Source organism: Centruroides vittatus, unplaced genomic scaffold, assembly GCF_030686945.1.
Source record: "Centruroides vittatus isolate TY-2023 unplaced genomic scaffold, ASM3068694v2 contig_466, whole genome shotgun sequence".
Taxonomy (NCBI): Eukaryota; Metazoa; Arthropoda; class Arachnida; order Scorpiones; family Buthidae; genus Centruroides; species Centruroides vittatus.
Window position 1 is genome coordinate 1897466 of NW_027122260.1, and position 27125 is coordinate 1924590.

At 29.1% G+C, this 27125-nt stretch overlaps 1 protein-coding gene and 1 long non-coding RNA gene across 2 annotated transcripts in view; one reads left to right on the plus strand and one right to left on the minus strand.

The window, feature by feature from the left end:
• Positions 1-3212: 3212 nt before the first annotated feature.
• Positions 3213-27125, minus strand: part of LOC136977661 (RNA-binding protein 42-like) — a 54923-nt gene continuing 31010 nt past the window's right edge. Inside the window, exons 5-6 of the mRNA XM_067273193.1 lie at positions 10206-10329; positions 3213-3354 (exon numbers count right to left, since the gene is read on the minus strand). Of these exons, the coding sequence (XP_067129294.1) occupies positions 10217-10329 (113 nt within the window). The 3' untranslated portion in view covers positions 3213-3354; positions 10206-10216. The remainder of the gene's footprint in view (positions 3355-10205; positions 10330-27125) is intronic.
• On the plus strand, positions 12790-21727 carry LOC136977683 (uncharacterized). Its single transcript, XR_010881126.1, has 2 exons — positions 12790-13009; positions 20824-21727. It is a non-coding gene; the product is annotated as an uncharacterized lncRNA (long non-coding RNA).

Genomic DNA, 27125 nt, shown 5'->3' on the forward strand with positions numbered 1-27125 from the left:
GATGCGATGTTTTGTTTCTGATGGTAATAACTTAATTTCCAAACATACAATATTTACGTATTACGAATTTTTAACCAAATGTTCGAACCGTTTAAATTCGAATTTGTTATTACATATTTGTTCGATTATAGTGTGGCCGTCTAACCCTTTTGCCTTTGGGTAGGATTATTTTTTCACGAAAATAAGTAGAACAAAAGACGGTGTGGGGCCCTGGATCCAAACGGACAGAGAAAGAGTCACTTTTGGTGAAAACCTCGAAGAAGTAGAGAGGGAAAAAAGAGTGCTCCAGACCTCGAGAAGGACGATCTGAGACTGAGAGGTGCCGAAGAAGTTAGAAAGAAAAAATAGAATACGGACAGAAAACCTTGAGGACAAACGACGAAGTCAGGTATAGACGAAAGGTCTACGAAAAAAAGAGGGTCACGAATAAAGAATTCCGAAGTGGTGTCCTATCCAAGAGCATGTCGCTACGAAAAACCCCGGGTTTTTCTATTTCTTTTCTATCCTTTTTGCTTTTTTTTCCATTTTCCTCAATTGTAAGAAAGTTATTAATATAAGTTGATACGACCTGCGTTTGATTGTCGCGCGTACGAGAATTTTATATATTTAGATTGTTATAAATTAAATAATTACTATCGTGTCTGAAATAACGTCGGCCACGATTTTACTTGTTAATTTTTTAAAAAATATTATTGTGATAGTGGCAAAAAAAACACCAGAGGACGTTTTACCATTTTTGCATGTTTGTTGCGGAGGCAGTAGCCTAAAAGGGAAGGTCGTCTCCGTAATTTTTGTAATTTCTGATGGACTATTGATGGTGTGCAACGACAAAGGTTTTATCTTTGTGAATGCTCCGTATTTTTACATTTTATTATTTATTTAAATTTAGGGAGTTTCAGATAACGTCATTTACGTTTCGGAAAAAATTAAACTCAGATTTATCGTATCTCGGAATCCCATAATATTTAAAGCTTGAATTTAGTTGCATTAGCAGTCCATAGTTTGAAACAAACAAAAATCAGTAATTTTACCATATTAGTAACAACTAATGATTGAGAACCTTAGTGAAGAACCGAGGGAGTGTTATTTCTATCAAATTGCAAAATCCAAGCGGGCGAAGCCGCGGGTAACAGCTAGAATACTATAAATTGCTTTTGTGACTTTTATTCAAGCAAATAAAAGTACAAAATTCTTTTGCAATAGTAGAATAGTGTAATATTGTACTGTAACCAATAATAACATTTATTCAAAAAAGTAAATATTAGGAAAACAAAGGAACAAATCTTCGAAAGTTTGCAATGAACTTCACTGCTTATACTTGTCACAAGTAAAATACAAAATATTTTCTTGATCGGCACATTTAATGTGCGCCCAATCCTTACATGCAATACACTGTACCAAGTCTTCGAGAATGAATTTTTACTCTTGACTTTGCTTATAAAAAACTAGTTGTTTTCCATTTCTTCATCGAAAGTCCTTTGGAATCTGAGGGACCATACTCTTATTTTTGCCTATTTGGATTGCTCTAATTTGATCTACTAATATTGTTTCTGGAACTGAAAATGTCGAAGCTGCCTGTCGGTAAGTCATATTATTCACAGAACTTCATCTATTGCCATTTTCACGCTAGCTTTAGCCAATTTTACTTTCTTCTTTCTCTCACTAAATTAAGAATGCAATCTGAGACCTTTTCCTTAAAAATTATTTTTGGTCTGTACTGGACGCTGCCACGTGGGTAACTTTTTGGATTGTCCGTTGTATACAGTTTTAAATTTGAAATTAATATGATTTATCTTAACCTAAAATTACTACAGACAAAATACATTTTAAAATGAAATTAACTACTCATCCCCAAAAATAACTTTTGACACACTACCAATAAGCACATTCTCTGGCTCGCGATTCCCACAACCTAACCAAACAAAAATCCCCAAAGTATATGACCTATGACGATGATATTCTTTTACGTATGCTGTAGAATGCTACTATCTGGTTCCGATAGCGAAAAATTGACGGTCGAATGGCCGAGCGGCCAAGATGGCAGTCTACCGCTCTGGGAGACCCGGGATCGAGTGGAAAAATCCCCAGGAATGTTTCGGAGGGAGGGCCGTCCGGATATGCCAGACCGCCCATTGTGGGCCTGGCCGAACCCATAATGGGCATACTAGAAAGAGGTCTTCTTAGTGCCCACAGGGCGGAGTTAAAAAAAAAGCGAAAAACTAGGTAAAGGTCGGTACTGTACGACTCTCCCCTATATTACATGAATTTGTAAGCATTTTTATGCATGAAATACATCTAAAGATAAAAAAGGGGCTTCTTTTTGGGTGTGAGGAACGGATTAATCCATTTTATATTTTTTTAATGGGAAAAATTTGTTTCGGTTTTAGAACTTTTAGGTACGAATTACGTTCGAAAACAAACGTTTGACTGCATTGCCAAATATTGACAAGGGGAAAAGTCGCGATCGAGTTCATAAGTTGATGGCTCAGTCTCATAAATACAGTCAAATGTTCTGATAGTTCCAAAAATGTACAAGTAATTAAGGTATTTCTTTCCATTTTTACTCACTTTTTTCCTGTTGCAAGGTAATAAATTCTGGCCTGAAAAATCCCCGGAGGATACACACATATTAAAATAAACCTTACCCAGGATGTAATGGAGGAAATGCAGTAACATTTTAATCAAAATAAACTAAAAACGAAAAACAACAATAACAATTTAATAAATAGCTTAAATTTCTCGTTACATTTATTTATTTATTTTTTAAACAACGCTTTAAGGAATAATTCTAAAAATTCTCTTCTGCAAACACTACCTCCCAACTTTTTTTCACTTCAAGAAACTAATAATGGAAAAATAATATCACTGGAGTTCGCGAGCCACCGATAGAAAGCCAACTTAGTACAATTTTTTAATTGTCTTTATTTACATTTTATTTTTATTATAGAAATTCTCTCTCACTTTTATCGTAAATTCAGTTTTAAAAAATAGATAACTTTATAAACAAATCTAAAAATAGTAGTTGATATTCTTATATTAAAATGTTTCTATTTAATATATACTGTATATGAACGAATTTCATTATTCACAAAAAAGGAAAATTGTTTAAAATAAAGCAAGATTAAACAGAAAATAATTAGCAATTTTGCTTTAATTTGAACATGTTACATGACGATTTGCGTAACAAACGATTTTAGACGTACTAAACTGGGTCAAAAGAGGGATAAAATCTTTTATTTTTAAACTTCTCATATAACAATCAACTTGGAGGATACTTTTTCTGAATTCTTACTTGTTAAATTCTATTTGAAATTTTCATATAGATAGACCACGTGACGAAACTCCTGCCACAATCTATAAAGGAAAAATAAATAAAAATAAAATGAATTAATCACTCAATGAAATCACCATATTCCAATAAATAATTTATTCGCCGTAAATATTTAGATAATATAATTTACATATTTTATTGAAATTTTTACTTTAAAATGTTTTAAAAGGAGCTAAGATAATATAGATATATGAACTCAGAAAAAGCATTGTGTCGAGTGAACAGAAGGAATAAATTAAGAACTAAGAACAAAAACTATGCTACTAATTAATATCATTCCTAACACACATCAGAACTGAAGAAAGTTATAAATTTTCTTTTAGAATTAAAAATATACTGAAGCTTTGCAAGATTTCTAATAACAAATTAGACATAAATATATTTATTTTAAAAAAAGAAGCCTAATAAATGTATAAAATGCTAATTAATTAAATACTTTCAACTAAACTTTACTATATAGGATGACGACATAAACATCAAAAAAAGATTTTTAATCAAATTTTTATAACCAAGGTAACCACATAAACTTGAAACAAAAAAGAAGAAAAAAGAAAAGAAAATAAGTAAATAAATTCCTGTTATTTGAATTGTATACTTGCAAAACAAGTGTATGAACACGTACAGAAAAATTGAAATTTATAGTCTTCATTCACCCAAACAATTTTTTTGGATTCTGTTATTTCTAAAATATTAAATTCGTTTTTCTATCAAGAAAAATAGGGGAATGACACGTAGAAATGTGTTAAAAATACAGGAATTCGCTGTTTTTATTATTAATATTTTAAATAACATTTATTCTCGTCATCTCTATAATAATCAACTAAATCTACACAGTATTATACTATTTATAAAGATTTTATTAATGAAAAATAAACAAAACATTAAACATTTTTAAAGATATTTTTGCATGTAATAATGTTTGAGTTTACGTTCTACTTCATATTTTTAGCATTAAAAAAGTTTAAAAAATATTATTTTGTATCTTTTTAAAAATACAATTTATAAAAAGTTATTTTTTGTAGTAAAATGTTTAGTAAAGCAATAAAACTTATAACTAATATCTATCAATAACACACGCGCGCACACGCATACATATATAAAAACTATACTTATATAATAGTAAAAAATTCAGTTTATTATATCAAACTTATAATCTAACTTTTATTATCTTATCATCATATCTTACTGGGAATCGTTTTGATCAGATAAAAAAACACACAGTTTTATTGTAAAAAGCCCGTATAACACTTTTGCATTTTCTTCAAGAGATTCTTAATTTGTTCGAAAATAAAGAATAAAAAATAAACCGAACTCAAATTTTCCTACTTAAAATTGTTGTAATCTTAACTGTAGTAGAGAGATTATGAATCCTCAAAGTTTTTAGTGAGAGGGATGTGCCCCATGGCTTGACAAAGCTTTCTGATGTTTGTCCAATTAAAAATTTGCTGTGAAGACCCAACTCGAAATTTATCCTATTGAAGTATTTATTACTTAGATACGCCAAGGATGATAAATCACTAAAATATACACACTGTCGAGAAAGATTATCATAAACTTGATGATAAAGTCAGCGATATGAAGAAACTCGTTCAGTCTTTGCAAACAAGTTTGCCAAAAACGTTTCCTGAAACTAGATTTGAAGGTTTCATCACAAAATACTTCAATAATTTCTTCATTTTCGTTCGCTGTAAAGATATCTGGTGGACTGGAGACTGCTCTGCAGTCTTCCACTTCACAACTGCTTTATTTGCAAACTGACATTTCTTTTTTCAAAGGTTTTATTTTGTCATAAACCACGGTGTTATGGATTTATCCTACAGGCGTTTATTCAGTACATTCAGCCGCTGTAAGATGGCAGCAAAGTGAGTTAGTCTGCACAGCCATTGCTCATTTGTAAATCTATCATTAAACTCACACCTGCTGTCAGAGGAAAACTTAAACTTTGCTTCAATTTATACAAATGAGTAAAATAATTCCTTTGAAAAGTTACCTTACCTGTGAAAGAGATGTTTATGCTCTTATTTCTTCTCATAAGACTAAACACCATACGAAAGCTTGTTACTACTATTTTCATATCATTTGGAGCTGCGAGACGGATGCACGGAAGTGCATTTATACAACCTATTCAAATAAAAAATATGGAAAAGAGAGGGAAAATAAATGGGAATTTTATTTTATTCATAAATGTGCAAAGCAATCTTTATTGGCTTGCAAAGTTTAGTTAAGTTGCGTAACTAATACGACTGTAATTAATTGTAATCACTTCGTTCAATTATTCCATTGTGTATTGATGTATCCTGAAATAAATCCTCCTGGCGCTTCTGATTTGAACATTTTCGGCAACTAGTCTTTCTGTGAAAAGTAGCTTAACAGAAAGACTAATGGACAAATTTTGACTGTGGAGCAACCTTTTTGATTTGGGAAATCATATTACTACGCTTGCTAGAAGATTCGTTCACAGGATTTTTAAAAGAGAAAATTAATAAACTACATTATTTTTCATAACTTAGTTCATTAATTTTTACAATATATATAGAGTAACACAATACTAAGGAGGAAGTAAACGGGTACAAAATAAATATAAATTATACGGTTTTATTAACATAAAGATCAATTCTTCCCAAATTTGAGGGGTTAAATACCAAAATGCATGGTCTTGCTTGCAGTGTAGATCGTGTAACTTCGGTGTAAATTCATTACTTCTCCCAGTCTACACCACGTTGAGTTATAAACCATCAAGAGTGTCAAATATCTCCTGGGCCGTTGTCCGATCTAAAAAGCTCCTTGCAAAACATTGTCTTTTTGCTATAGAGGGGACACAATCAATACATCTAACAAATGCTGGCAACTTCTTCAAATTTTTGCATGTACTCCTGTCCAGTTGTGTACAGCAAAGTATTTTTTGGACTTCGGTTTATTGATGAGTTACCCTCCGAATCATTAGTTGTTACCTTTGAGATCCTTTGAAAAACATCACTGGATAAAAAGATGAGATCCAACGGATTTTCTTGTTTTTCAGCAATAATACTCGACACCATGTCTTTGGCTTTATGTCTTTAATAAATATCAATACACGTATATGTATTATATATATAAAAATAAATATTTGGCTTTAAAAAATTATTACGTCTACCTATTTTTACCCACTTTACCAGGGGAAAAAATCAAATTACAAACGATGCCTTTTTAACTGATTACCGGTAATGCAATCCCAACCTTCAATCAATAAGACCTAAGTGTATATGATGTCTAATCATCATTTACGCCAAACTTTTTAAGTACATTGAGTGTACTCAAAGTAAAACTAAACTGGCTGTAAAAACTTGAAAGAAACAAATATAAATCAATCAGATTTGGTATTAATATAGCCTAATACTTTCGTTTACAGAAACGTTTAGATTAAATTAGAAAATGTAATTGTTTAACATCAAAAACATTAGGATATTTTAGTATAGTTTTAAATCGCCACCAAAACAATGTGGTACTATAAAGAAATGTTACACAAATTAAAATGTAATTTGTGCACTTTTATTTTACTAAACTAGGATATTAAAAATATAAAAACACTACTAATATACTAAAGCAGCGTTTCTCAAACTTTTTGCTCACGCGACCCAATAAACATTTGTTTAGTGTCACAGTCAACTGGGCGACAAAATAAGAGATGAATAACAAAAAATAACAATTTTTTTTGTTCTGTTTTTGCTTTTTAAATAAAAATTACCATTTTTTTCTATTTATCTACACCCGGTAAATTTAAATATTTTTTAAGAAACGAGTTAAACGAACGATTTTGTAATTAACAAACATATTTATACATATTACATACTTTATTTAAGAGTATTTATTTTTACAAGTAAATAAGAAAAGTCCCGAAAGACAGTTGATATCTACCCCTGAAAATTAACAAATATACGTAAAAACAAAAACAACAACTACATAAAATTAAAAATACATTTCATGATACATGAAAAAAAGTATAAATTTAAAAAAAAGTATAAAAGTTTTTCGAAATAATATTTTTTCCGAAGAATCGCTTTTCTTTCACGTGCTTTGTTAACCGCTTCTGACAAAATAGTTAACGATGCTACAGTAAGATGTCATAAAACATTTCTTTTTCCCAAGTTGGAAATAACTCGCAACTCATAGTTAAAAACTTACAACTCGTACTTCATAAGTCTTAACCATATTTTATATATATTTTATCAATATTTACAAAAAGTAAATTAAAATATCCTCCAAATCATATGCTTGCTAATCGTGCAAAAATTTTCAAGTTTCTGTCGCCCAGTTTTCGTGTAACCAATGTTTATAATATAAATTTTTTTTTAAAACCTGATAAACGGTGTCACTGTATATTATATAACGAAATAAAATTATGCATTATTGATGATAATTTCAGCGTGTGAAATGTAACATTGAGTACATTTCTCGGGCCAATTTCGATTTGTAACAACTTTCTTCATTTCAGTTTTTATTATTGAAATTTAATTATTAATCCGTTATTTATTTATTTTTTATATAATTTATTGTTATATATGACAATAAACCTAAAAGTTTGAAAAAAACAAGGAAATATTTTTAAACCATTGCAACTTAAATGGCTTCATGACTACGACATTATATAAAATATCTATTTTGATGTTATTCAAAATAGAAAAGAGATATCAATTTCGTATACACATTCTATAATCTTAAGTTTATTACTAAATGACAGTAATAATTATAAAAAAAGCTGTTAAAAATTTTAGCGTTTAACAGATGCATCTATTGTTCCTAGTTCTTACTTGTATTACTGAAATATTCTCTATCACAAATATTTCTGAGGAAGATAGTTTCACTTCGCGAACCATTAAAATTTTAACGCAACTCATAGTTTGAGAAACGCTGTACTAAAGAATGATCAATCATTAAAAAGCTCGTCGTGTTGCAAATGTGTTTCTTGTAGTTGCTCTTATTCCTATAAATCCACCATAGACTTCTTCCAGGTCGAAATTTTCAGCTTTTGCCTTGTGCATCCTGAATAGCTAGGTGACTGAATAAACGGCAGGAAAATATTGTTGAAGTACGCTACCATCCAAATGGTTATAAATTATTAAAAGGAAATAAATTATTCTGTGAACCTAAATTATTGGGTGTACCAAAGCACACGTAAGTTGGCACCACTGCTAAACACACGAATTTAAGAGTTTGAATTAGGCGATTTGATATTTTTCAACACAAATCATTGTTTATGAGTAATTCACAGATTCTCTAATATCAATATTTATGGAAAAATCCATCATTAAAATCTGGTATGAATATCATTGTTCTATGGTAAGTGTGAATAAATGTGTCTAAGTACGTATTTATAATAATAAATACATCGAATTTTGAGATTTATTAGTTTTTGATAAATTTTTAAAGTAATTTATAATCCGAGTTAAAGGTTCTCTAATAAGTTATAACGGTCTATAACAGGAGTGAGCAACCCTTGGCACGGCTGCCAAACGTGACACGCCAATGACTTTCTGGCACACAATCCGAGCTCACCTTAAAAAATAAATATCCAATATCTTTTTTATATACAGTAAAATCTCATTAAATCGAACTACGTTAACTCGAAACTATCTACAGGTCTCGGACAGAGTATACAGGATTTTACATATCATACGGTCTCGTTAAGTCGAAATTGTCGGTATTTTAACTCGAGCTTATTTTCTCGTGTACCCTCCATCCCTTGACAGGTCGTAATCTTCATTTTCTCTTACATTCCGTGTAAATACAGATAATTAAAATAAACACTCCATTACATCTTCGCGTCGACATTCTTGATACTGTGTTACCAACGCTCTGATTGGGAAACAAGCATACGCTATAAAAACGCCTTCAAAAGCGCCATAAAACGTATAAAATAATTTTGTAAGCATGCTGAGAGTAATTCTTGAGAAATAACTTCATATAATTTAATATAATATATATATATATATATATATATCAATATATATATATGTATATAGGCCTATATATAATTTTTAATACACGAACAGCTGACTCTTTGGTCAAAAATTGTGATGATCTTTTTAAAAATGTTTCCACAGTAACTTGTATTTTATCTAAACACTTTATCGTCGAAAATAGTCCTCATTATTATGATATTTAATTTTGTTCTGGTCTAGGGGATCACAAACAATTGCAAAGTTCGTGGCTTACATAATAGTTTCTCCCTATCCCAATTTAGGCAAGTTCGAAATTACTAAATCAACACGTCAGAGTATATTGTGCATATAACATCTAGATATCATATACGAAAGCCTTCTACATAAAGGCAAAATTCCAATAAAAAAGCAGAAGATAGTTTTACATCTTACATATATACACTTTAATATACAAAATCTAAATCTAGCTTATAGCTTCATCATATCAGAATTATATGTACAGTACATGTACACTTTTCAATATGATTATTTTATTATAAGAATATGATTGCTTGTTTCTTTACATCAAAAAAAGAAACACTTTCTGGTAAGTTAAATTAAATATAATTAAGTATCTTACTATAAATTATAATTTTTAAAAATACCGGAGACCGTTTTTGAATTCGATGAAGTACTCTCCATTTGAAATTATCTTATATTAAATTCTTCGCAGTAATTTTCTATTTTTAAACATGCACAAAAAAAAAAAAAAACTCCTTCCAATTTCTATAGAATTTTAAAGAATTATTGGGACAAAAACATATTTCTAACGTTCACATCATTAAAGTAAGCAATATATATGTAAAAAGTCAAATATTCTAAATATATATATATATATATAACACACAGAAAAAAGATTTTTGTAATGTCGAAATTTACTAAACTAGAGTGAAAATTTTAAAAGCAGACAGACATACAAGAAAGAAAATCAAAGAAGTCCCAGTCGTTCCTTTTCGCGTTGTTTCTTCCTCACTATTTCGATGTTTCTGTCTTTCCAGGTACTCTTCCTCAATTTAATTGGTCGACTGCCTACATACTTCCCTAAAAATAAATTTTTATATTTAGAATTTATTTCAGAAGTAACGAAACACATTTAATTTTTAAGGATGAAAAACAGAAATGTTTTAGATTAAATAACACACAATTACAAGAATATTTGCTCATTCTTAACTACATAATGAAAAGGATAGAATGACAAGTTAAATCTAGAATAGGATATAAATAATTACGAACCAAACTTATATAATATTAAATTCAAAAATTTATCCAAGTATTACAGAACAGTCTCATAACTTATTCATAATAACATATTTATAAAAATTCAAAAATCAAATTTATTAATTCTTAATAAACAGGAAGCGCTTGATAAATCAAGATCGTATTCTTTCTTGCTAATTCTCTCCCGAAAGAAAAAAAAAATTGATTTATTTTCAAAAATCCTCAACGTTAAATTATTTGGTATTAAAAAAAATAAATTCTATCTTTTCCCTCTAATTTCAAAAACCAAACAAGCATTTTTCTATTCGTTATTAAAGCAATACTGCTGCTGATTGTAGTGTACTACTGTTCGTTTATGATATTATTATTGACGCTTCGGCTACTGCCACAGTACTTCTACCGGTCTGATACTAATACAGTACTAAAACTACTGCTAATAATAAAACTACTTTTAAGCTGCTTTCTGTGAAGTTAAATCTTCAAAAATCAACAGAATACAAGTAACAAGCAAGTTTTTCTTTTATTCTGAATAGAAATGGTTATATATATAAATATTTTCGTTATATCTAAAAATTTCATCGAATCTTTATTCAAAAATATCCTCAAAAACATGTACAGAATTGTATAAAAATATTAAGTTCTAGTATTACCGCAAAAGTTTCGAAAATTTTAATATATTTTTAACTTAAAAATATTATAACAATTAATTAAACTTAATGGCAATTTTTAAAACGAAAGACATCTTAATTTCAAATCTCATAAATAAATAAATTCTTCAATTATTAAAAATAAAAATTAAATTCTCAAAAAATCGAACATTATTTTAAATAATCATTTATATTCACACATTTTATTATCATTTTTGACTTTCACGAGAACCATCCAGATAAAAACTTTGACACTTCTTATTAAAAAAAATAATTTTCGATTAAATAAACGAAAAGTAAATTAGAATTTTATTGAAGAAATTTGGAATATATAATTTAGAAGAAAGTTATTTCTTCTAATATATCTTTTTCTTTTTTATTATTATTAATGCAAAAATCTAAAGCGAAAAAGTGAATTCTTTGAAAAATATCAATTTTCCAAAAATTCTAAATTGAAAATACAATAAAATATCGTCATTTAAATTTACGATAATTCATATCTTTCGTTTTATTTTAGTCTCTTTATGAGAGTAATTCAGTTAAAAAAATATCATTTTGCAAAGTAATCTAAAAATTACTTAGAAATTTTTAAAAATAAATTGACATTTATACGGTTTTAATAAATTGAAAATATTTTGTCTACACACTAAATTAGTTATTTTTAAAATATATTTGAGAAAACAACTTTTATTAATGATTTATTAATAATTAATTATTTACTAACTTGTAAGAGCAGTTTAATAATTCTTTTTAGCACCTTAAGTACCAAGTACTAATGTTTAAGTGCAAATTACTATTGAAATAAGTATTTCAATAGTAATTTGCACTTAAACATTATTTTTTTTTATTAAAAACAAAGGAATACACAATTTTTTCAAAATTAATAAATAATAAAAAGTATTTAAATATACAAATCATTTAAAAAAATTGTAATTTAAAAAAATAAACTTAAATATCATCTTAAATCACTGATAAGTTAAAATGAATTCAAGTATTCAGATGCAAAAAATATAAATATCCTATTACCTAATTAAAGATTCAAATTAAATTTAATTAGCAAAATCCTATTAATTAATTTGTAGTACTTAAATTTTAATTTATGTTAAAACAGTTAATTAATTTGCTAGCATCAGTGTAATATCTACAACAATCATCATCAAATCAATATTCAGTTTAGAAACCTCAAAACTTTATACTCTTTTTATTTTGTACCTTTACTCCTTTTGCTCTCTGTTTTTACCTTTTAGATGCTTTGATTTCTTTTTAACAGCCCTTCTAAAATAAGCAACTTCTTTATATTTATCTTCATTTTATTGTATAAACCGTAAAGACGGTGCACGTTTTTTAATTAGCAAAATCCTATTAATTAATTTGTAGTACTTAAATTTTAATTTATGTTAAAACAGTTAATTAATTTGCTAGCATCAGTGTAATATCTACAACAATCATCATCAAATCAATATTCAGTTTAGAAACCTCAAAACTTTATACTCTTTTTATTTTGTACCTTTACTCCTTTTGCTCTCTGTTTTTACCTTTTAGATGCTTTGATTTCTTTTTAACAGCCCTTCTAAAATAAGCAACTTCTTTATATTTATCTTCATTTTATTGTATAAACCGTAAAGACGGTGCACGTTTGTATAAACGAGTATGTTGTGCAGAAGGAAAGTAGAGAGAGAGAGTAGGCAGAAGCTGACCATCCACCCACATCTTTCACTCTTATTGGTCGATCATTTCTCCATTCCGAAATGATGGTGGGCTATATAAATCAAATGCAATGAAATTTTCACGTACACGCTCTTCTTTTCTCATAGTGAACTGATTTAATCAGCCTGATCGAAGAAGAGAGCAAGCAGGTACTGTTACCAACTTATCTTCTTTTATATTTAATTATTTTTATACTACTACAATTAAGTTATTATTATTATAATAAAATTATAGTTTAAGTGAAAGAAAGTATAGCAAATGAGAAAATTAGGATAAAAATTTGCAGAAAATATAAATAAAAATAATACTAGTGAAGAGTGTAAACAGGTGCATCGTGTCAGTCGCGTACAACAGGATGTTCTAAATTCACTACTACTATCCCACAGATTTATTTAATACAATATTAAAAGGAAGTTGTAAAAACACTTTAATTGTTTTAACTTATTTATATGTAAATAAGTTAAAAATTTATTTATGTTTTCAAATAAAATTATTTAGTATCTATTTTACCTTTTATAGCTATTCTGAATACCATTCATGCTTCACTTTTTTTACAGTAATTTTCGAGTAACTGATATTATATAATTATTACTTAAATTAATTTAAAATCATTATTTATTTATTTATTCTTAAGAAAATATTGTTTCTATCGAATTCAATTTATCATTTTTAATGCGAACGTCTTGGAATCATTGCGAGGAAAATAATCTTTAATTATAAATATCTAAAAATTTATTTACTAATTATCATATTATTATGTATTGCATTAGCTTAAAAATTGTTTATCTCTAAAATGTTTTCGTTGCGTAATTTATTGTAGTTTTATTTACAAATAGAGAAAACAAGAAGGTCAATGATCTTTTCTTATATAATAATAAAATTAGAAATTGCAAATTTTATCTTAATTAAAATATTTTTACATTTAAAAATTCCTTTCGTTTGTATCGTTTGAAGTCTTTTCCCACAAACAGAACATAGGCGGATTATTGATATAGTGAATTGCTATTCTTTATGCAAACAGTAAACTTTTAAAATAGTGAATGATTTAGCTCAGTGCTTTCAAATTAAACATATAGAAATCTATCGAAACTAGTAAATAATTCGACTTTAATAAAATGAACCTAAACAAAGTCAATATTATAGATTCCTTGATATCTGCTTCTTAAATGATAAAAAATTAGAATCCCCAGTAATTAAATTTAATAAAAATTTCTACTCGTTATAACTTCATCCACAATTATCTGGAAGAAAATAAAGTCCATAGTAAATAAATGTGATTATGATATTGCAATTTGACTAGCAATAAATAATACATCCCCAAAAAAGATAAATGCATATATATTAAATATATACTGTATATAAATATACACATTATAAAATGGACGCACACCACAAAGAAGAATTACTAATAACTTCCGTTTCCGATGACGAATCGCTCTAAAAATCAATATTACTCATCACACAAGTGACGAATTTTAGATAATAAAATGATTAATGCATTGTAGCTAAAAAACAGTTTAATGAATGCTATACTGTTGGTAACACATACACAAATATTAAACGTTAAATTAAAGTATTTAAACGGTCTTTACATTCAAAAAAAAAAAAAAAAATTAATTATAAAACAAACGTAATTTTCTGTGAAGGCCGTACAAAGAATGGAATCAGAAAACTTGGTTCAAACCTCGACTTATTTGAGCCCAAGCTGCACCCACTCGAACTGCTGTTTGCACGAATAGCGAAGAAACGTCCGTTACACACGAGTTGAATCTCAAATAAAAGCAGGAGTTAGGCAAAAGAAGTCGCACACGACGACTTTAATGCTAATAAATAGTCCGAAAATTTATTTCAAAAAATAAATGGTGAAATTGTATTTATAACTGAATAAAGGTTCCAGAAACGTGCGTAATGTTTAAAGACATTTCATTTATAATTTCGATCTAAAAAATCTCTGACAACACTACTATAAGCCAACACTCTTAATTTATTTATTTTTGTACAGTTTTAAATAAGTTTTGTATTTAAATAAATAAAAACAAATAAAATAAGATTTTAAAAATTTGATCGCAATCAACATATTTTGGATTTGAAAACACGTTATAATTACCTAGCTGTGCCAATACTTACGCTCCCTACAATTAGTGTATTAATTAATATAATATGTATTACACTAATTATTGCTTTAATATTAATGTAATAAACATATTTGCTTTCGAGAGCCGACAATGTATAAGGAATTGCACATCATCGAAATCTTCCAAAAGACTGCTTAGATCCAATATAGTTTCGAAGATTACTGAGCCGATTAACTAACTTGCTCGATAATATCGTTCCGTCTTTTCGTACAGTTCTTTCCTCTTTAAATAATGAAAATATCTCATCAGTGTCAATCCTGATGGCCATATTGAATTTGGAACCACGATTAACAGACCAAAAACTACCTTTGTAGGTGGTTACAAACGTCCAGACTTTACACCCCGAGCAAGCATTAATATCAATTTCTTCCGCACCGTGGCATATACTTCATGACATCGGCCTTTCGCCTGAGCCGAAGAATAAAACTAGCGCGTTTATCATTGTTTATAACACTGTAAACGTTGAGGAACTCGTTATACGTTAAATAAAGTGGAACGTGGTTTAAAATATAGTCATAAACTTTAAACAGGCATATTAAGGCAAGCAAGCTCACAAAGAGCGACAAAGGAAGTGACAAAAATATTAAAGTATTTAAGTGCAGGTTGTGTTTATCTACGTGTCACAAAAAAGTATTTTAATATTAATGTTCCCAATATCAATATACAGTAGTGAACCGAAAATCGGAATCAATTGGGGACAAGGTTGTTCAGATTAGGGATTTGTTCCGATTACGGATTATGTACGAAAAAATATAACAACCTGTCCGATGTTCAAATTTTTCTCCGTTGCGTGTCGCTTCGTGTTGAATTTTCGTCGATTTTAAGCCTAACGAAAATTTTTATAATAATAATCGAGGCTATCGTATCGTTAAAAATTATTTCTGCATTTTGTACAAACAAAATAAATATATTGAAGAATATAAAAACATGAAAATTATACTTTAGAAGTAAATTTAGTATCAAAAACGTTCGATTCAGCACGACACAGTCCGACTGAAAATCGTACCGATTACCGGCGATTCCGATTTACGAGTCTCTACTGTATTGTTCTATTAGAGACAGTATAATCTAGCATATATAATTAAAATATGGGATATAGCATATATATAGAATATTATTTATCTTTTCAGCTGTAAAAATCTCAATTGAATTCTAAACAGAAAATAAATTGGAACATAAAAAAGAACGGAAGAGTGGGCGAAGATCGGTTTAGGCAATAAGAATTCGAATGTCGAGTTACGACGGTGATTTGCTAATCTCTTCAAGGGATGGGAAATGTGTTCGATATTCTTCCATTTGTGATCTGTAACTAACTAAATTGATACAGGAATTTGTTTACTTTGTAGTTATCAAGTAAATGTAATTTTTCGAACATTTTTGCTTTTTTTCAATAAATGATTTATAAAAGATTACACTTAAGCCACTAAAAAGCTGTTAAGATCATAAATGCGAGAATACCAAATATCTTCTCACACTTTAAAGTGATCGGCAAATCGCCGTCGTAACACGATTTTTGAGCTTTCTGATCACCGCATAAACGCTGTTGTAATAGTTTTAGTTTCTTTTTCATTACTACTCTACTGCGTTATCGAATCTTATAATATTAATATAATCGAGATGGGTTGATGATGATGATGATAAGCGCAGAGCTTCTACTGTACTATTTTAGATGCATTTTTTGCATTTATGCGGGAAATCGAACGTATTTTTAGACTCTTCTAAAAATTCTCAACAATATTTAGTGTTTCATCGATACGAAGACCGCATGCGCATAAATTCGCTTTATTCGAACTCTTCGTCTTAATGGTCGATTTTATGTTCGAATTTATATTTATGATTCTGGAAGATCCAGCTTATTTTTCGAATTTAGTAAATCTGAAGAACCCAGAAAGAGTTACGAAAACGTTTGTTATTCATCACTTTGTGGTATGGTTAGTGGTTGCAGCGAGTCTTAATTATCGTTATCCCGGTGTGGTAACAGATATCTAAAAATTTTCTAATTAGTCCCGGAAGAAGTGAGACCTAATTCTTGCCCACGGTGAAAACGGGTAAGATCGGCTACAATCTAATAATATTAATCTTTACCATCGTTACTTTTTGCCCGAGCAACGCCGTGCTCGCTCATCTGCAAGTGAATGAATAACTGGGAAAAAGTTTATAGTTTCTCGCTACCATAAGTTTAATTCTAACAATAAGAAGTTTAATAACATTAATACAAGATATCCTCGTTAGTTCGAAATTCAAGGGACGAAATAATCCCGACTTCGAATTAACCGAGATTTACATATTTCTGTACAATATGCCAAATGTCATGTAATTGGCGTAATTTATTAAAGAAGCGGATTACGGCTACATATTAATAATAAGATACATTCGCCAAATAAGGTCCACCTAACGTTTTAAGACGTTTTGTATTTTCACTATTAGGAGAAAAAGTCTGAAAGTTCTACTGCAACAAACTGTAAGACGTGCGGAAATATGAAATTAAAGTTAGCATCATTCGGAAAGTTTTCTTCAATAATATATTTTCCAAAAGTTATGTAATGAGCCTTATTTGGAACAGGAAGTTACAAATAAGCCCCATACATAAAGAAATAATTTATTAATTAAGGTAAAAAGTAAGAGCTAACTAAATTACAATAAATGTATTTAAACCCAATATAATACAAGTAGCAACTTAAACATCACATTCTGGGTAAAAAAAACTGGATATTTTGTCTTGAGCTTACGGCTAAAGACATTCTTCATACACATATTTTGAACACTAGTCTCATGTCAGCAATTCGATCTTTTCTGCATAAATAACAGAACCAGCTGCACGATCTATCACGGGTTTTTGCAAAATGATAAACCCATTTCATGAAAGTTTCTGTGGTCATTGGTCTTTTCTCAGTCATCTCAACCTCTATGTCATATGAAAGATTATCCTCCCATTCAGGATTTAATCTTTTCTCTTTAAAAATAATCATAGGCGGTGTGACTTGACTCAGTGCCTTTCCAAACGAGAGAATAGACACGTTCAGGTGCTACAAGATGCACTCTTTTTTTCGGCATACATTTTGCTGTTTATGGAAAGCGAGTCTACAGCTTTTCTCGTCTACATTGTATATTAAATGGGGGTTGTCGAAACTATGTAAACGGGACAATACATCCTTCAGCCTATCAAAATAATCGTTGACAACACATCTATTGATCTTTGCAGCCCTACCCAGGTTCATACTATGACCCTTTCTTCTGGCAACTTCTGGATTATGATTTATTTTGTTTACAGTTCTGACAGTTCATAGCCAGAAAAGATTTCTAGAAGCATTTTCAGTGAGAAAATATCAACTTTCAAGACGCCTTATATTTTATTTCATTCATAATTCCACTTTATATTTTCATGAGTTAGAGCATTCCGTTTTAAACATTACTGTAATTTTTATGGAGAAATCATTCGTTTATAAGTAAGGTCTCTATCTAAAATTTTAACTTATTTTCATTTTTAACTAATAGTAATTACGAATAAAGCATTCATAATGTGTAATGATGGCCAGAAAATATCACAAAACGAGTCCGGCTATTGGTGCTGTTTGCTATAGCGGCATAGTTTAAAACTAATACTCGCTCAGTGTCTAGACCAGTGTTTTTCAACCGTTTTTATTTCACGGCACACTTAAACCTATAATTAAATTTACGAGGAAAAGATCATGTGATTTAAAATTGTTTGTAAATATTCTATCGCCATATTACTTGCCACTTACCTAATTCTTTGTCTATATTATTTTGTGAATTAAATAAAACAGTATTGCTGTTCCTTAAAATAGCAACAGGTTATAATAATAGTTATTTAAATAATCATTTTCATTTACATAAGAAAAGCAATTAAGATTAAGTCTTGATTTGCATTTAAAAGTGGCAAAATAATTGCCTTTAGAAACAATGTCCAATGTCCCCTATTTCTAAATTAAATTAATTAGAACTAAATATATGAACAATTATAGATACATTTAAAAAAATTTCATTTTAAATGAAATAATCCAGTATTATGCACATATAATTTTACTTACGAATATATATTTTTTGCTGCATTATGTATACGTTTATTTATTAGCGAGGTTGAGGCCGAAGTTTGCAACGAGAAAACGTGTACGTCGGACGTTCGGCGCCGCTTTCCTATAAGTCTAGAAGTTTGACAATGGCGTTTGGAATGTCGAGCATGATTCCACTGACTTTCCAAACGCCATTATCAAACTTCTAGGCTTACGGGAAAGCGGCGCTGAACGTCCGACGTATACGTTTTCGCATTTAAAACTTCGGCCTCAACTTCGCTATTGTAAAAATGAAAAACTCGTATAATCAATTTAAAGGGGTTTTAATTTTGACATGTATACTTATTGTTCTTTGGGCTTCTTTCGAAAGTAATTTATTTAATAACCTTCAAAAGTTTTTGCGGCATACTGGTTGAAAATCACTAGTCTAGACGTTTGTTCGCTCTCGGTTGAGTCCTAAATTGCGGAGCATCCACCAGTGACCGAGTGGATAAAACCACTGAACACTGGTAGTTGGTCGTGGGATCACGCCTCGTCAACGGGCTGGTCATGTAGAATTTTTCGGGTTTTCTTCACTTTTGTAATACCTAAGTAGGGCCAGTTACTCATAAAACATGTACACGTGCAATCTGCAGAAGGGGGAATGCCCGTGAGGCATTCCCCCTTCGGCAGATCGTACATGTGTCGCGTTTGTTGTAAACGGACTAAACTGCGGGAATTTTATCATTCTTTCTACAGTCCAGAGTGTTTGTATTTACAATTAGTTATCAGTAATCCAATTCAAACTAAAAACTTTTCTCACAGGAAATTAATAATAAATATTAAATTTTAAGATAAAAATTATTGTATCATGTAGTGTACTCGGGCGAATCTACGTAGGGTCGAATAGGGCTTACGCCCTGGGCCCCCAACTGTCAAGAGCGCACAAAAATTGAATTATCATCATAAATTTTTTAATATTTTTTCATTAACAATGAACACTTATCGTATAGTAAAAAATAGTTAATATTAATAATGATAATTTATACTATTATTTGTTTTATTGTAATCAATGTAAAGATTCTTAATCCAACAAAACATGGAGACCCATTGGATTTCAATAAACCCTAGGACCCAAAAAATCTAGATCCACCCCTGCATGTACATACTGTACTTCCTAATTTTTATTATATTGATAGAAATGAATGGCAATACTGAACAACCGTTCAGATTTTGAGTCATATTTGTAATGGTTTATTATAAATAAAATAAAACTAAGGAGCAGTAGATAAAAAAATAACACATGAAACAATTCTGGATTATTATATATATTTTACCTTCTTGGCATTATTGATTTGAAAAAGTAATGATCATTTATAATCAGTTAGTTATCTGGAAGAACATGATATGATCCCAGCATCATTGATCAGAGATGAAGCTTATACCTTCCATAACCTTAAAGGGATAAAGAGCATCTCTTCATCAATGATGCTGGGATTATACATCTTGTTTTTTCAGATAATTGATTATATGCTTGCTCTTCCAAATCAAGCTAACTTCATCTATGTATGGATACTAGGATGAAGTCACCTCACTGCTTATAGCTATTTAGTTAATTTTTTTGATAAGTATATATTTTCTGTTGCAAGATTAATCAATAATTCTGAAATTGTTAACTTTGATTAATTGTTTTTTCCCTTATGAAAAGTTAGTTTGTATAAATTTAGAATTTATATGCATAAAAAGAATATTAATTTTTCAGTTGAATTTATTCTAAATATTTTACTTTATAATTTATTATTGATGAATTTATTTCAGAAATGGAAATTATTTGTCCAAAGATTTTCATCTGGATTATGATTATTTTTCAATCATTTTTCATTCAGTGGATGGAAAGCAGTCCAATACCGAAATCATTAGATTCTTCAGATGATTTTAAACAAATTCACAAAATGGATAACAATAAATCTAAGAAAATATTTGAGAATTATAGAAATAAAAGAACTGAGGCTAAGAAAGACAATAAGCAGATTCTGGTTATAGATGTTTCAAATCTGAATCAAGGAAAACAGGAAGCTCCAAATGAGAAACCAAAATTCCTTCCAATTGACATATCAGTATTATCCAATCCAGATCCTTTTAACAACCCCAAGAGCACTGATGACTCTGGCAAATTCTTTTTAAACAGAAATGACAATCAACTATTTGAAGATTTTTTCAAAAGTCTCAACAAAAATGACATCCAATCTTTTCCAGTACATAGCCCCAATTTACCCAGTGCATTCTCAGATGAAATGTTGTCACTCCAAACAAATACTGTACCATTAATACCTTCTCCTCTTCATGATTATGTTCCAGATCTATTTGCCAGTAGGGATGCAGCACCTAATTTCTTATCTTTTCCACCAAACATAGCAAATGATATGGAAATAAATTTGGAAGAGAAAAACCTTCCAAGTTTCTTATCATTATTAAATGGTTCTTCCAAGAAAAAAAGTTTGCCCAGAAAATTGAAAAACATGAAATATAACAGATCTTCATTTAAGAAGTAGAAATTTATAATAATAATTTTTGAAAATGCATTAATTTATATTTAATATTAATTATTGTTAAATGTGTGCAAATAATTTTCAATTTTAATCTTGAAAAAATAAAAATTATTTGAAATGTGTATAACCCAAATGAACTGTATTCATTTTAAATTAAATGCATATTAAAAATAGAGTAATTTTATTTTATATTTTAACTATTTTAAATCCTCCATCAAACAATTTTAAAGTGAAAAGAATTTTTCATTAAAATATTTATAAAAGATAAAAGTGCACTCTAATTTCATTAAAATTATTTAAAATAAAGTTTGTACTTTAAAGAACAATTTTCACAATGAAAAAGCTTCAAAGATCCTAATTATATATAATGCGTAATAAATCTACAAACCATTTAATTTTGTTGATAAATCTTATAAAATTTTCAATATTAAACAGAAATAAATCTAAAAAATTTTTTTATGGAAAAAGAAGTTCCGTATAATATTCAAGAAACATGCTTAAAAATTAATTCATATGTTGTTATTATGTTAAAGCATATGTTGAAATATACTATTATTCATTTATTCCTTTAGGGTTAATTACACCTGGAAGGAGGTTACATATAACAATTTTTCACCATATTACAATGCTTGAAAATAATCTAAATAAAAATTTTTTTACAATTTATTAACATTCTCATTTCCAGCTACAAATTTGTTGTTTTCTAATTTCTGACAATTTTTCACAATTCAAAAGTAATTGTTACAGAGAATAATAATATTGTATGTTTACAAAGATGACAATTTGTTTTGCATAAAGGTGTACCATATTTTCCCATAACAAAAAAGAATTTATTTAATCAGACTTGAATAAAGAATTTTTAAGATCAAAGTTAATATTCTTATTGTATAATGTGGGCAGAGACATACTGAACTGTTTTGGGACTGAGGTAAATTTCATACCTGGTACCTCAGTCCCAAAACAGATCAGGTAAATTTCATACCTGGTACATGATTCAATGTTAATTCCAATAAACAAAAAAAAAAAAAACAAAATCTAAAGGTTTCTAATTCTAAAGCTTTATTTTGGCACATCCAGGGACATGTCCATCTTCATCGCTTTAGTTATGTCATTAAATGTGGGTGGATCATTGATGGATACCGTAAATGAAACGTGGCAGGTTTTTTAACTGGTCTTATCTATTTAAAAATTCTTGAAAATTTCATATTATTGCCTTTATGTATTTTTTTATATGATTAGAATTTTGTTCCAGTTGCAACAGTGAAAAACCTGAGTATTTATCTTGATTTCCTAACCCTTCTTTGTTAGATAAATCAGTACCATAATATGGTACTGATTTATCTAAGTTATATAGTATTTTGAAATATAGTGAATGTAACTTAGCTACATTAGTAAACTGTAAGATGCCTTAAATTTGAGCTCCAAAAAGCATTGTGGAGTCAAGTTAGATTTCTTAATAATACAAGCTGTTCTCATTAACCCTAATTTTCAACAGCAGTTTATTTTTGGTATTGATGAAATAATTAGAAAACTATAATGGAGTTGATATCTTTATATTGAGTTAATCTTTTTATTATTTGAATCCAACTATTTCGATAAAAAATTTATAATTTTCTATTGTCTTACACCATTGCTAAATATCATACTGTAATTCTTGATTGATTTTTAATTCATTAAAGGAACCATACGTTGTTAACAAATTTAATTTTCTTTACATATTTATAGAATTTTTAGTTTTGCTGGAATATAATGAAAACTCATCCTAATATTTTTGAATTCAAACAGCCATCTTCAAAGATTCAAAATCTAAGTTCATTAATAGAATAAACTCAAACAGGAATGTCTAACCCAAAGTAATAGTGGGCTGAATACAATGCTTGTCTTTATGGGCCAAGATTGATAAGATAAAAAGAGATAGGAAATGTTTTTTCTGAGAAATTAAATAACATTAAATTACAGATAAAATTGTTGTTCAATATAAATAACAATGAGACACTTAGCAATTTTTCTTTTTACAAAATACAATAATATCAAATGAAATGTTTGATGAACATCTCAGTTGCCTAATACAAATTGATACATCTTTTAAGCATTGAATCATGAACAATGAATTATCATTGTTTCAACATTTTTCCATCCTAGAGAAAAACTGTTTACAAGTGTGCATGTTGCCAAATAGACACACATTATTTTGAAGGACAAGTGTTGTAAAATCAGAATAAGTTTCAACTTTAATTCAGTTTTTTACAAAATGTTAAAAGATCATTTTCAACATAAGCTGTCTTCAACAAAACATTTATATTCAAGATCAATTAATTCTAACTGAATTTTTCCTCATATTTAGAACCAATATGAAAATTACCTTAACAAACATTTTCATTAGTGATTAATTTCTAAAATTGGTAAATCTTTCTTCAAATTCATTTTTTTTAAACTTACTGTTGAGAGAGAATATTTTTCAATATTTATTGTCTTCTCAATTGAAAAAATGTTTTGAAATAAACATTCTTGTTAACAAACTGACTTTTAACATATTCACTTTTTATCAAATATTGAATATTTTCAAATTGCTGATTAACAAGCTGATCTTTCCACGTGCAAACTAAAAGTTAGATCAATAATATATTTTTCATGCTTACAACAAGTGCTAAGTCATTTACTCATTTGGATTTTACTAAATAAGTAATATCCTTTTTCTTGCTTTTCATGAATGCTTTTATTTCTTATTGAAGATGACCAGAACTGTTGTAATATCACTGTTCTAAAAAAAGTTTTTGAATTGCTTGTAATTGAGACTGTTGACTGTATTAAATTTATAATTTCACTTTTCCATTATACAATTGCCCTTCATGAATTATATAATGCTGTTTGATTCCATGTAAAATTTCATTCTCATTATTAAAATATTTGACATATTAAAAGGGTATATCTATAATTTTTTCAACTGGAATGCATCTGGTATGTCATACTGGCATAGAGCATAAAAAATCCAGTGATGAGTTGCTTAACTTTCCCAGCAACATTTGGTGGCCATTTGTTAAGATATCTTATTAAAAATTTTTTAATATTTTTTAATCATTATAAAATGGCAAAATGATTAATTTTGAGGATAGGGATGGGTTTTATAAAAGTTGTAAATGCTAATAATGAGTAAAATTGTCATTAAATTTGACCCTATTGGAGATACACATTATCCCCATTCTCTCAACTATTAATCACTAAAATTTAATAGCATCAATTCTCCTAATAAACAAACCTCCTTGCAGAATTTCAGAAATTTTCGACAAAAAACACAGGAGTTATTAAGCATGAAAGAGGCTGAACAAAACTGTGCCACATAGACACACTAACATCCATACATACAAAATAAAAATAAAAAAAAACCCTAAATTGTTTTGCATTTCTCAAAGTTTCAAGCTCCTGAGTCCAAAAATGTAAAAGTCTGAGGGTCATTTTTTTTACCAATTGCCATACTTTCCCTCTGTTATATATAACTGAACTGAAAGTAATATTAATAGTCAGTATGTAGAACCAGCAGTCATTTGGTAGGAATTATAGGTAGATATGTTCTTAAGAAATGTTCAAACAAAAAGCAAGATAAAAATAAATTAGGCTACTCTATTGGCCACAATGAATGCTGTAGGATGATTGGAGACAACGTAAAAAACAAGTAGAGTGGTGACCCTTTTGTCAGAAGCCATTTTCACATAAATGGACAATACCATCTGGTGATTGACTGTCCTCCTATATGCATGTTAAGAAATGAAGTATAGAGAAGCACAAAAGATAATATGAAAAGAAAAGGTAAAAACATGATTACTAAAAATGCACTATTTAGCAACTGATATTAAATCCAAAACAAGAAATAGAGAAGAAAATATAAATGCCATAACATAATGTGTACATTTATAAAGAAAAAATAATTAGCAATATTAAACTCTGTTTTCAGTTATTGTTATATTTTTCCTAAAACAGAATTTCATTTTTAGTCACCATATACGCATACTAGCAGTAATCATTTTAGAAAAAAGGACACTGTATATATCAATTTCTGTAATTAAATCACAGGAAATAAAGGTGCTGTTAAAAATAAATCCTAGGTTGGAAAGCATGAGAAATATATCATAATACTGCAATATATAGAATAATGTAATTTAAAGTGACAGGCAAGACATTTATCTAAAATCCTATCTCTTCAAACTATCTAGAGTCAGAACTTTCTATTCCAAAATTCCTAAAACCATAATTAAAATCAATAAAATATTAATATGGTTAAATACTCAGCATGGAAAAGTAAGGATCAAGTTCATAAGCCAAGGGCTTATCAGTTAAAGGGTAATTAGAAAAATTTGAAATAAAGATGGCAAATTTGAACCAGAAGATGGTAGTCAAGATCCTGATTTTGACATCATCTAAACAGACATGAATGAAAATGTAACAGTTGAATAGGAAGACACTGAACTGGGTTAACTATGAAAGCTAATTATTTCAAATTTTGTAGCTGCAATCTATAAATACAGTTAATCAATTTTTACTCACTTATTTACTTTTTTCCTGTAACATGGTAATAAACCCAGGGAATATATATATATATTCCCTGGGTTTTCAAATATATCAAAGTATTTCATTGACTTAAATTTTAAAACAAAAATAAACAAACACAGCTTACTGGAATTATTTATCCGATAAATAACAACCTTTTTTACGTTCCAGCAATATTCAAATTGGCAGCGTTTCGATCCTTGATAAAACGTGCGCACACACATTGCACGAATGTCTGTGACACTTACAATGAGTTAGAATACATAAGAAACGTAGCACTGCAACATGCGTACCAGAGGAAAGTAATCGACGACCTGATTATGAGAAGTCATAAATGTAAACAGGACCAACAACAACCCCAAACTGGGCAAAGAAAAAATGTAGTTCTGGATTTTATACAGTTTCTAAGTAAGGTGGTTAAGAAGGTATCGAAGCATAGGAACTTGCACGTAATATACAGGCGTAACCCAACGGTGTATGGCATCTTGAGAAATGATAAGAGAAAAGAAAAGTGCATCGACAGAACGGGGGTATATTCCATCCCAATTAGAGATAATCGTTTTAACACTGATCTGGTGTATGTCGGCGCTACGATGAGGAGCCTAAAGCAGAGAATATATGAGCACAAGCAATCGGTGAGCAAGAAGGTTGATTCTACGGTACTGGCAGCATTTGTGAAAGAGCAAGAGATAACGCTATTTTGGGATAAAGCCTCGATTGTGAGAGCCGCAAGATCAAGACAAGCTGTTAAACACATTGAGAAAATGGAAATATACAGAGCCCATTTAACCACAAACTGCATTAACCATAGAGATGCAGACACATTGGCGATAGCTTGGAAATATTTCTTTGATAACCTAAAATGACTAGCAATGTGTTAAAGAGATGAAACATCATGAAAAAACGCTGTTTTTAGCGTGTAAGTGCGTTACCGACGAATGTGCGTGAGCGCATTCGAATTTCATTTAATTTTCGTACATTTAGAACTCCACGTGCTTATTTTTATAATTCTACGTTCTTTTGTATTGG